The sequence below is a fragment of the Oncorhynchus masou genome, chromosome 25 (assembly GCF_036934945.1).
Source record: "Oncorhynchus masou masou isolate Uvic2021 chromosome 25, UVic_Omas_1.1, whole genome shotgun sequence".
Taxonomy (NCBI): domain Eukaryota; kingdom Metazoa; phylum Chordata; class Actinopteri; order Salmoniformes; family Salmonidae; genus Oncorhynchus; species Oncorhynchus masou.
In genome coordinates this window covers 47,989,020-48,002,355 of record NC_088236.1, presented here as the reverse complement: position 1 = coordinate 48,002,355, position 13,336 = coordinate 47,989,020, and the positions used below count along the sequence as shown (strand labels likewise).

The 13,336-nt window shown below is 40.0% G+C and overlaps 1 protein-coding gene across 4 annotated transcripts in view; it reads left to right on the top strand.

Annotated features, from left to right (window-relative positions):
• Positions 1 to 11,711, top strand: part of LOC135514422 (semaphorin-6A-like) — a 95,225-nt gene extending 83,514 nt beyond the window's left edge. For all 4 annotated transcript variants that reach the window (XM_064937906.1, XM_064937908.1, XM_064937907.1 and 1 more), the window contains one exon: positions 8,226 to 11,711. In XM_064937906.1, coding sequence (XP_064793978.1) covers positions 8,226 to 9,343 — 1,118 coding nt within the window. In that variant the 3' untranslated portion in view covers positions 9,344 to 11,711. The remainder of the gene's footprint in view (positions 1 to 8,225) is intronic.
• The last annotated feature ends 1,625 nt before the right edge of the window (positions 11,712 to 13,336 follow it).

The following is a 13,336-nucleotide window of genomic DNA, read 5'->3' as shown; positions in this document are numbered from 1 at the left end:
ATTTAAACCCAAGTCTCTCTCTTTAAATTATTCACTGTAAATTGCACTGCAATTAAATTTATTAATAATTTCCGCAGCATAAGTTTGATCTGAATAGATCTTCACATGCTTAGCTTGAGCACAATGTTCTTGATCATAAATCGGTGGTCTTTCATTTGTAATTGTTTGACAAATTTTGTCGTTATAGGTGCATATGTGCATGTAGCCATGACTCCAAGGCTGATGTGAAAAGGTATGATGTGATTGGTCAAAAGACCAATTAGTTGGAAAAAATAAACGCAGCCAACAGAGAAGGATATATGCCCATTCAACTAGAGCACGTGTCAAACTCAAGGCCCATTCAATGCGGCCCGCGAGGGGTTAAAAAAATTATAATTGGGACAAAAACAAATGGAAACTGAAGAAATTTGATTGGACTTACATCACTTCACTCTTTCCAGGTTGCTAAGAATCCCGAAACAAAAGCTGGATAGTCAGGGAGCATCGATTATCTTTTTTTTAATAGATTACTATTGTTTTGCTAATTTTGACAGCAAAAAAATGTAAAGAATTTTCAGTGCGGCCCTCCGGACCTCTGTGAAGACCGAATACTGCTCACGGGCAAAATGAGTTTGACACCCCTGAACTAGAGAGATAGCCTTTCCGAGCTTCCGACTAAAAAGTTACATATATTGTGTAGCTTAGCAGAGAGAATATATAAATACAGTCATATTTGACTGTATATAGGTGTACAGTAATTGTGTATGCATTCAGTGAAGTATCCAATATGCCCATAACAACTCCTATCATGAATCGGTTTATGGTCAAGTGTTCCCTCTTACATTGGCTCTTGGTGGACAAAGCTTGTCTTCAGGGTATGCTTGGATGTCGAAAGGGTTGGTATACCAGAAGGCCAGCATCCTGGAGTCGCCTCTTCACTGTTGACGTTGAGACTGGTGTTTTGCTGGGACTATTTAATGAAGCTGCCAGTTGAGGACTTGTGAGGTGTCTGTTTCTCAAACTAGTACTTGTCCTCTTGCTCAGTTGTGCACCAGGTCCTTCCACTCCTCTTTCTATTCTGGTTAGGGCCAGTTTGTGCTGTTCTGTGAAGGGAGTAGTACACAGCTTTGTACAAGATCTTCAGTTTCTTAGCAATTTCTCACATGGAATAGCCTTCATTTCTCTGAACAAGAATAGACTTATACGAGTTCAGAAGAAAGTTCTTTGTTTCTGGCCATTTTGAGCGTGCAATCAAACCCACAAATGCTGATGCTCCAGATACTCAATGAGTCTAAAGAAGGCCAGTTTTATTGCTTCTTTAATCAGAACAACAGTATTCAGCTGTTCTAACATAATTGCAAAAGGGGTTTTTAATGATAAATTTAGCCTTTTAAATGATAAACTAGGATTAGCTAACACAACGTGCCATTGGAACACAGGAGTGATGGTTGTTGATAATGGGCCTTTGTACGCCTATGTAGATATTCCATTAAAAATCAGTCGTTTCCAGCTACAATAGTCATTTACAACATTAACAATGACCACACTGCGTTTCTGATCAATTTGATGTTATTTTTATGGACAAAAAATGTGCTTTTCTTTCAAAAACAAGGACATTTCTAAGTGACCCCAAACTTTTGAATGGTAGTGTATCTGCATAGAGGAAAAAGTCACATGTACAGGCAGATTTCATGTTGTCAAGGCCAATTCCTTTGGAATGGTCAAGTTCTTTCAGCTTCTTTAGCACAGCTGACTCAGACACTTTTTCGATTAAAACTCGAAACTGCTAGAATTGACTCTCCCCATCCAGGCTGTACCACATCCTGCCATGATTGGGAGTCCCATAGGGCGGCGCACAGTTGGCCCAGCGGCGCCCGTGTTTGACCGGGGTAGGCCATCATTGTAAATAAGAATTTGTTCTTAGTTAAATAAAGGTTAAATATATATATTTTAAATAACAACCTGATTGACAAGGTAACTTAGCTATAGTTGTTAGGTAGCTTTTCAGACTGTCTGCAACCATGGTCTTGTCTGATGTAACCTTTCCTCCAACGTCCAGGCTAAGATTTCAAGCTTTGTTCTTTAATCTGTTAGTGTAACCTAACAGCTTCAGACACATCCATATTTTACTCAGATTGTTCCTGTTCTCACCTATTTTGTCATTAAAACAATCTTTCTTGGCCTTATCTATCATCCTGTTAGCCTCATTTCATAATTTCTTATAGTCTATAAAAACGTACTCTGCCTTGTATTTCCTGAACTCCAGAAAGAGTTCATTTCTTAGCTTAATTGCCTTTAAAATATTATTGTTTATTAACCATGGTTCTGTTCTTTGCTTAATTCAAAAAATGTTTATCTGGAGCCAGCTTGTCAACAGCATCTAAAAACAATTATTTAAAATTTCCCCAGGCATTTTCCACCTCATTGCATTTTCAATACAGTAAACCAGTCCAATTTGCTCAAACAATTAACAAAAGCATCTGCACTATAGTTCTTCATAGACCACATTTTTATTGAGTTATGACAATTAAAAAACTGTTTTCTGAACCGTCCTACTACAAAAAAGGATGGAATGATCACTGAGCCCATATTTTACATCCCCACTGTTTGACATCGTTGATCTATCCGACACCAACACAAGTTCAATGATGGTTTGGGTAGAAGGGCAGACCCTGGTGGGCTCATTAATCAGCTGGTGTAAGGCAAACAGATTCAAACCATTCTTAAAAGCTTTAAAAGTAACATTGTCCTTTTTAAGCATGTCTGTATTAAAATCACCAGTAACAATAACCTCTGATTTACCAAAATCTGTACAGTTGGAGCAAGTCTCCTCCAACAATTCATAAACTGGTCTTGCTGTCTGTAACGGGTTCTGACTATAATGGGTTTGCATTTTGGTAATAGAATGTCCAGCAACACAGCTTCAGTCTCATCATGGCTTAAATCTAAATCTGTAGTTGAACCCAATCTCTGATCTTACATAAGTACAAACTCCCCTGCCTTTGCGATTGCGGTCTATTCTAATTACTATATCATTTTTATCTTCAATCTCAGCGTTTTTTATTGAACCATCTTGCCATGTTTCAGTAAAGCAAAGCCCTCCCACCTTACAGTTACTGGAGAGTAGGTGAATTTCCTTGATCTTGGGAGGTTAATACATTGGTAGTGCCTGAGTTGTGTGGTGAGATAATAGCATTAACTCGTTTTTGCTGATTCATCCATATAATACTAGCAGATGCGGAATAGATCCAAATGGTGTGAACATAGTTAGCTGGATGTGATGGTCTGCCTCTTCCTCCAAGTTGAAAAGACAACCATGACCACAACCGTAATCTTTGAACACAGAAATGGGTTCTCTCCAAGGCATGGTAGATGTACTGTAACCTCAAAGCATTTCCTTTCATCCTCTCTTCCAGTCAACGGGGTATGTACTGTGTTTTGTGTTCGCACCGTTTAGTCTTTCAGCGAGTGGCAGTTACACATCAATGAACACATTTCAAAACTTTTATCATTTTCAGACAATGCCTGTGTATGTAGAGGTTACAGCTCTGGACAGCCATGCTATGAAGTACAAGTGGCTTTGAAGTCTGCCCAGACAAAGCAGGCAGTATAAGCAACAACTGGGTTCCACTAGCTACACAGATTAAAAGACTGTCTATGAGAATGTTCACACATCTCTGTCAGACTAGATGACAATGTTTCTCATTTTACATGGAAGTGCTGGGTTGTTTTGACACGTAGGAATGCATATTAAATATCTGTGTCAAGGCTTTTGGAGGTATGAAATTCAAATTAGATTGTTGGACAGGAAATGTATTCTCCTGGTGGCTATTCACACTGCAATCTGACAATGAGAGTCAAAACTGGATGATATTAGTCACCTTGGATAAGAAAACATTTTTAGGCAATGAATAATTAAAATTGCTTTACAGAGCCTTCATAAAGTTTTCACACCCCTTGACTTTTTCCACATTTTGTTGTGTCACAGCCTGAATTTAAAATGTATTACATTGATATTTTGTGTCACTGGCCTACACACACTACCCCATAATGTCAAAGTGGATTATATATTTTTTAATATTTACAAATGAATGAAAAGTTAAATAGGTTTTAAACCCCTGTGTTATGGCAAGCCTAAATACGTTCAGGAGTAAAAATGGGCTTAACAAGTTACATAATAAGTTGCATGGATATAAAGGAAACCACTCAGGGATTTCACCATGAGGCCAACGGTGACTTTAAAATGGTTACAGAGTTTAATGGCTATGATAGAAGAAAATTGAAGATGGATTAACAATGTTGTAGTTACTCCGTTTCTAACCTAAATGACAGTGTGGGAAGATGGAAGCCTGTACAGAATACAAATATTTCAAAACATGCATCCTGTTAGCAAAAATATACTGAAGTAAAACTACAAAGAATGTGGCAAAGAAATTAACTTTATGTCCTGAATACGAAGTGTTATGTTTGGGGCAAACACAACACATCACCAAGGTACCACTCATCATATTTCCAAGCATGATGGCTGCATCATGATATGAGTATGCTTGTCATCTGCAAGGACTAGGGAGTTTTTTAGGATAAAAAGAAACAGAATAGAGCTAAGCACAGGCAAAATTCTAGAGGAAACCCTGGTTCACAATGCTTTCCAACAGACACTGGGAGACAAATTCAATTTTCAGCAGGACAATAACCTAAAACACAAGGCCAAATGTACACTGGAGTTGTACATTTTAATGTTTGTGAGTGTTGCTGAGTGGTCTGGTTAAAGTTTTGACTTGAAAATCTATGGCTAGACTTGAAAATGACTAGCAATGATCAACAACCAACTTGACAGAACATGAAGAATTTTTAAAACAACAATGTGAAAATGTTGTACAATCCAGGTGTGCTGTAATCACTGCCAAATGTGACTCAGCTGTTTTTATGTTAGATTTTTTTCTCCCACTTTGACATTAAATAGTATTTTGTGTAGATCGTTGTAAAAAAAAGACAATTAAATCCCTTTTAATCCCACTTTGTAACACACCAACATGTGGAAAAAGTTATGGGTTTTGAAGTTACTGTAAATGTCGAGCCTCAACACTGTCCTTGATACTCTGGGGCTCAAGGTCATCCAAGAACATTCTAGTAGTAAAAAGTTGATTGTCAGTTTCCTTGATGAATGAGCCCTTCAAATGAGTAAAGCCATCTTGATTTAAAAGACTGCCATCTTCTGATATGTCTGAGGCCTAGTGTCCTTTATGATTGCGCCCTCTTTGTAGTTAAGATGAGAAACAATTGACTTCATACATGAAAGATATAAATCTTCAAAGGTCTCGGGAGGCCTTGGGGTTGTTTTTAAATCCCCCCTAGTTGCTCTAGGCAGGGGAGCTATGTTTGATGGAGACCAAGTCACTGCTGGTTGAGGAATGCCTTAACCCTCCTCCTACACTGTGAGAAGACGAACTGCCAGCTCCATACCACTCCTCTCTCAACAATGGATGCTTAGGTCTGGCATTCTCAGCCCTCTGACTGTGTTGTTCTCAAGTCAAGTCCAACTTTTTGAACTGCACAATTGTGGACGATTAATATGCTTCAATTCAATGTAACTAAAGTTTTCTAACAAAGTTTTCCATGCCCTTCCAAATGTAAGCAAGTGAGGCAGAGACATATGTATTTATGTTTTAGAAGGATTATAATGGAATGAGCCAGTACTGCCAGAAAACGGCACATGTTTTTGTACAAAATATTTATCTATAAGTCAAACGTTTCAGTCCAACACTTCTCAAATATAACAACATCTCCAGATGTAATTTCAGTCACAAGACAATAACTTAGAGACCACAAGCCTAAATTGGAGTGGAATGATGTTTTTAGAATTTTTTACAAATTAATCAAAAATGAAAAAATGAAATGTCTTGAGTCAATAAGTATTCAGCCCCTTTGTTATGCCAAGCTTAAATAAGTTCAGGAGTAAAAATGTGCTTAACAAGTCTCATAAGTTGCATGGACTCACTCAATGTGCAATAATAGTGTTTGAAATGATTTTTGAATGACTATCGCATCTCCGTACCCCACACATACAATTATCTGTAAGGTCCCTCAGTCGAGCGGTGAATTTCAAATACATTTTCAACCACAAAGATCAGGGAGGTTATCCAATGCCTCGCAAAGAAGGGCTCCCATTGGTAGAAAGGTACAAATAAAAGAAGCAGACATTGAATATCTCTTTGAGCATGGTTATTAATTACACTTTGGATGGTGTATCAATACACCCAGTCACTACAAAGATACAGGTGTCTTTCTTAACTCAGTTGCCGGAGAGGAAGGAAACCGCTCAGTGATTTCACCATGATGCCAATGGTGACTTTAAACAGTTACAGAGTTTAATGGCTGTGATAGGAGAAAACTGAGAATGGCTCAACAACAACATTGTAGTTACTCCACAATACTAACCTAATTGACAGAGTGAAAAGAAGGAAGCCTGTACAGAATTAAAACATGTGGCAAAGCAATTCACTTTTTGTCTTGAATACAAATTGTTATGTTTGAGGCAAATCCAATACAACACATTACTGAGTACTACTCTCCATATTTTAAAACATTGTGGTTACTGTATCATGTTATGGGTATGCTTGTAATCGTTAAGGACTGAGGAGTTTTTTATTTTATTTCATTTATTATTATAATATTTTTTTCAGGTAAGCACAGGCAAAATTCTAGAGGAAAACCTGGTTCAGTCTAGTTTCCACCAGACACTGGGAGATGAATTCACCTTTCAGCAGGACAATAACCTAAAACATAAGGCCAAATATACACTGGAGTTGCTTACCAAGAAGACAGTGAAAGTTCTTGAGTTGCTGAGTTACAGTTTTGGCGTAAATCTACTTGAAAATATTTGGCAAGTCCTGAAAATGGTTGTCTAGCAATGATCAACAAACAATTTGACAGAGCTTGAAGCATTTTTTTATGAATAATGGGAAAATGTTGCACAATCCAGGTGTGGAAAGCTTACCCAGAAAGACTCTCAGCTGTAATCATGCCAAAAGTGCTTGTACAAAGTATTGACTCGGGGTGTGAATACTTATGTAAATATGAGATTTTTGTATTTAATTTTCGATAAATCTGTTTTCACTTTGTCATTATGGGGTATTGTGTGTAGATGGGTGAAAAAAATCAATCCAAAAATGTATTTTGAATTCAGGCTGTAACACAACAAAATGTGGAATATAAGTCAAGTCAAATCAAACTTTATTGGTCACATACACATTGTTAGCAGATGTTAATGCGAATGTAGCGAAACGCTTGTGCTTCTAGTTCCAACAGTGCAGTCATATCTAACAAGTAGTCTAACAATTTCCCAACAACTACCTTATACACACAGATCTAAAGGGGTGAATGAGAATATGTGCATATAAATATATGTATGATTTGATGGCCGAGCGGCATAGGCAAGGTGTAATAGGTATAAAATACAGTATATACATATGATGTGAGTAATTCTGGTAGTGGTAGTTCTGAAGGCTCTGTAACTCTAGAAGCATGGATGGGCATTGGGTAACACTTTCATCAAGGAGTTGGAGGTTATCATTTCGCTCTCCATGTTTATAGTGAAGAGGACTTCTAATGGAGCTGGCCCATTTTTATTAAAAACAACCCACTGCCGTTTCACTTGATGCAGTATCTTCTCCCTCCCTTTCTTTGCCAAGATGCTTGTCATCTCTTCTGCTGCACTTTTATTGAATCATCACTTTAGTAGCCCATAACCGCCTGTCTTTTTTTCTCTCCTCTTTTTAAAAAAAAAATGATTGTCGTGGAAAGTGACCTCTAAGAAATGTATGACACAGCTCCTTTGATTTGGAGGTCTAATCATAAATGCAATATATTCTCTGATATATGAGATTGTATCATAGCCATATAAAACGAGTCCCATTTGCATCAAAGAAAATAAGCTTTCCCTTTGAACGTTCATTTATCTAATATATTTTTTTCATTTCAGCTGCCGATGTTTAATCTTTTAATTCTTTGTAGAAGCCATAACATCATTTTTGCCAAGTGTAAGACTGGATTTAAGCGGATAACATTTTCTCAAAAACAAGAGTCTACAGTCCTGCTGCAAATAGGACAAATTAGATAGGACAAATGCTTCGTTATTATTTGTGCTTTATTCGTCAATTAATTTAACCATTTGATTTTCACCTATATCATTGATCACTAATTAATTTGCTGATATATTTGAAATAATTTCATCCTTGTCTTTGCAGGAGTTATCCGTGAGAGTTACCAGAAGGGGCGTGGCCAGCTGGTCCCTGTCACACTGCTGGCCATTGCTGTCATCATGGCTTTCGCCATGGGTGCCATCTTCTCTGGTATCCTCGTCTACTGTGTGTGTGACCACCGGCGACGAGACATTGAGCTGTCTGGGCGTAAGGACAAAGACCACGACAGGAGGGGCTCCATGAACAGCGTGACCAAGTTGACAGGCCTGTTTGAGACCGGGGCCAAGGACAGTCGCCCTGAGGCCATCCTCACCCCGCTCATGCACAATGGCCGCATCACCAATGGTAAGATTCTGATCAAAGCCGACCAGCACCACCTGGACCTGGCTGGCATGCCCACCCCAGAGTCCACCCCCATGCAGCCCCGACGCAAGCCCAGCCGGGGAAGCCGCGAGTGGGAGAGGAACCAGAATCTGATCAATGCCTGCACCAAAGACCTGCAAACCATGGGCTCTCCAGTCATCCCCACTGACCTGCCCCTGAGGGCCTCTCCAGGCCACATCCCCAGTGTGGTAGTGCTTCCCCTGCCACAGCACCAGCATCAGCAGCCCTACCAGCATGAGTATGTAGAGCAGCCCCACCGCAGCGACCTCAGCCAGATGAGCCTGGGTGACCAGGGTGCCACACTGGAGTACAAGTCCCTAAAGAGCCCCTGCCACAACCTCAACCTGGTGGAGAGCGACGGACTGCCGCCCCGAGTGCCCCAAAGGGAGGCCTCCCTCACCATCCCCCCTGCCGTTCCCCAGATGGGCAAGCGGCTCGAGGTGCACTCCTCCGTCTATGGCCATGAGTACAAGCGGGGCTACCCGATGAGTGCCCAGAAAGGCTCTGCCCTCAAAAAGCACAACACCAACTCGTCCAACTCCTCTCACCTGTCCAGACACCAAAGTTTTAACCACGTGGAGTCGCCGCCCCCCGCCCCACAGAGGGTGGACTCCATGCACATGAATTCCCAGGCGATGTCCCACTCCCGACAGCCCAGCATGAGCTCTTATGGTTCATTGCCCCGGACCGGGGTCAAACACCTCAAGCCTGACGTACCGCCCAAACCCTCTTTAGTGTCCCTCTCAACGAAAGTCAATTCCAATGACTCCTGCACATAGTCAGCACGCTCAGAATGCAGAACAGGAAACACAATTGCATCTCCTTTTGTCCTTGTACAGCAAGGACAAAAGTGTACAGCAAACACAACACACTTTTTAAAAGTTTTTTGTTTCTTTTATATATGTGTAAATATTCCACAAATGGTTGATGTTGAGCTCAGGCTGCTGACTCCCAGTTCCTCAGAAACACGGAACACTTGCTACTGAGAAGAAAATTACTTTCATGAATATTTAATTGACAAGCAACATGTCACCCGTGTAGCATTCAAGACGGTGACTGTGTTGGACTTTTGAACACTATGACTTGACTGATGTTTTGTTTTCTTAACTGACTGCTAAATGCACATAGACAGTGAGAGTAAAGGGGAGCAATTATATAGTGAGGACTGGGGTGTTCTCCCAGCAAGCACTTGGGCACAGCGAGCTCTGACTGGAATGACAGCTTCAGTTTACGTGGAAAACTGTGAAATGCCTCTCAGTGTTACAGCTTCTGGACACAGCAATCAAGTTCTGCGTTGGTTGAAAAAAGCCTTGGTCTGAGAATCTTCTACTGCATTGGTTACTGAATAACACATGACTGTTAATAGTAATAGCTTGTTGTATTTATTTTTAATAAGTGCTTTTGAAGAAAATACTGACATTTTAGGCTCATAGAGAAGAGTTATTTAAATATGAATTAATCAAGAATGAAATTATTTAAAGTCAATCAACTGGAGCCAGTACAACTTTCTTGACACAAAAGGTCCACCAGGTCTTCTCGCGCCTTGGGTTTTTGAAGCTTGGGATATATGTGACCTCTGTATGGAGGATATATTTATTTAACTGTGCCAGATGGGACCTACATGATGGAGCAGAACCTCCCATGTTAAAGAAGTCAGAAAAATACAAAAAACAGAACTCCTGAAACTCACTCCCTCGATCACTCCTCCATGGGCATCTACATACGTTTGGCACTGTGGTTTTGCAGTCAGTCTCTCTCTCCCGGTTGGCTTCTGGCTCACTGTGTATTAACAAGGTTCACTCTTGCATATAAAAGTGCAAAGGGAATAAAACGTGGAATTCCACACATGAAAAAGAGAAGCGTGAGGATGTTGGGCGCTCTGCCAGGTGTGGAGAGCGGCCATTTTGGCAGGTACTGAAATGTCTTGTTTTCTCTTGGCGCGTCACGCAGTCCTCTGATTGAATTACATCTGTTGATAGCCTGCTTCTCTTCCACATGTAAAGTTGTGCCTTACACCCTGAGTAGTGACATTTTCTTTAGCTGGTAACTATGTCTCCTCTTTGTATTTTCTTATGTCGTCTTTCACTGGTTTGATAAAGGCAAATAAAGAATGTGATCTTGTTGTAATTCTGTTCCCTAGAAATATACAGACATATTCTTCTTTGTGGTTCATTTCAGATAGTGCCAATGATGCGCTTAAAGCAACCCTTTTTGTTGTGCTGGCAGTGTCGATGATGTTGTTGTGTGTTGAATTTTTTACTTTGCTGTTTGATTGGAGGGATTAATGTTTGTTCTTGAAATGGCCTCTTAGGGTCTTGCTGGTGCACAGCAATAATCAAACACTAACATATGAAAAACACACCAGTATACTGTACAGACATGGCACCAGGTTCCTAGTGTACATGACCACACTTCAATTTCTAGGCAGTGAAAAGCAGGCTGGTTCCTGTGATAGAAAAGAGTAAAAAAAATATTAGGAGATGTTTTTTAAAAACACATGTTCCAGGACGATTAGAGTAATTTAATTTGTACTAACTCTCTTTATCAAGGTCTTATGAATGACACCATTTTATTGATCACATCAACAGAGCACTCCTTTAGTATTGTGTGTAGATAGGTGAGTTTCTTGATCTCAAGCAGATTTCCATTTACAATGGAGGAAAGCCAACTATTTCTCATCCACAGCCAATGCAAGAAGAACGAGTAGGATATTTCCACTTTTGAGGCATATACAGTATGTGTTAATTGAACTAACGTGTACATAGATGCTTATAGGGTTCGATTGCAGCGACTGCGACATGCATCATGATCAGATTAGGTTTAGTAAAGGGAAGGTCATTTGAACTTTCCACCCCAATAGTGCAGATTGCATCTCTAGCCACGGTCTACATGGCTACTGTGGACAGTGTGTCTCTTTGGTGTGCGTGCCTTTGTCTTTCACCCTTGCTATACACTGCTAGATGCAACTGAGACAGACTCAACTCGTTTTGAACTTTGTAAGCTTGTAAAGATATTGTGATGTCACAAGGTTTTTTGCCCTACTCCATTTAACATCTGATTCACAGCTTAATGTATGTTGTAAAAAACATTCTCTTTAATAAATGCAAAATGTAATAAAAAAAAATATATATTGTCATGAAGATGGTTGTATTTCCATGATTTGAGAGCAAAACATGCTGTAAAAAAGATGCTTGCTCTGATAGTACAGAACAGATAAAAGATAAATCCTTTTAACTTATGGGAAAATACAGCTAACTTCCGTGATATGGTTCTTATTTATGCTTAGAGTACAAGAGGTTGCACTTTAAAACCTACGTTATGTTGATCCAAGATATTTTGGAGAATTGTTGGCAGTATTTCAGTGTGAATAAACAGGCTGATAAGAATCAGTCTGGAGCCATTAACTGGTTTCCAGGTTGGAGTCATTCATTCAACAACACCTTCATGATATGAAGGTGAGTCACTAATGCGTAGAGATTAGATTACAAGGATGTAATGTTAACAATAAGGGTCCTTGTTCTCTCACAATCTTGTATTGTTCATTCACCTTTTTATTACCTTTGAGTCACATTTTCACCACTAATGTAGCAATACAGTCAGTGGTAGAGAGCACAATAAGTACACAAACACAAACAACTCTTTTCCGTAGTAAGTTTTTTAAAAAGGACACTAGAACTGGTCTGTATCATCACAAATTCAAAGCAAACATTATGTTATGCATCTACCATATGTCTTTGTGTTTGTTAAACCAGTTAAACAGATAGGTTCAGGAACGACAAAGCTTTCGGAAAAAATACAGATAGGTTCAGGAACGACAAAGCTTTCGGAAAAAATACAGAGAGAGATCAGGGGCCTGCTAATCAACAGACAAAGTGCTCACAGGCCATTGCTGGTAATAAAATTACAATGTATCCAAACGTAATGTAAGATCATGTATATGTACACTACATGACCAAAATTATGTGGACACCTGCTCGTTGAACATCTCATTCCAAAATCATGGGCATTAATATGGAGTTAGTCCCCACTTTGCTGGTATAACAGCCTCCACTCTTCTGGGACGGCTTTCCACTAGATGTTGGAACATTGCTGCAGGGACTTGCTTCCATTCAACCACAAGAACATTTGTGAGATCAGGCACTGATGTTGGGTAATTAGACCTGGCTCGCAGTCGACATTCCAATTCATCCCAAAGGTGTTCGATGGGGTTGAGGTCAGGTATCTGTGCAGGCCAGTCAAGTTCTTCCACACCAATCTAGACAAACCATTTCTGTATGGACTTCACTTTGTGCACAGGGACATTGTCATGCTGAAACAGGAAAGGGGCTTCCAAAAACTGTTCCCACAAAGTTGGAAACACAGAATCGTCTAGAATGTCATTGTATGCTGTAGCATTAAGATTTCCCTTCACTAGAACTAAGGGGCCTAGCCCAAACCATGAAAAACAACCCCAGAACATTATTCCTCCTCCACCAAACATTTGGCACTATGTATTCGGGCAGGTAGCGAAACCCAGATCCATTCATCGGACTGCCAGATGGTGAAGCGAGATTCATCACTCCAGCAAACAGGTTTCCACTGCTCCACAGTCCAATGACGACGATCTTTACGTCACTCCAGCCGATGCTTGGCATTGTGCATGGTGATCTTAGGCTAGTGTGCGGCTGTTTGGCTATGGAAACCCATTTCATGAAGCTCCTGACGAACAGTTATTGTGCTGACGTTGCTTCCAGAGGCAGTATGGAAGTCGGTAGTGAGTGTTGCAACCGAGG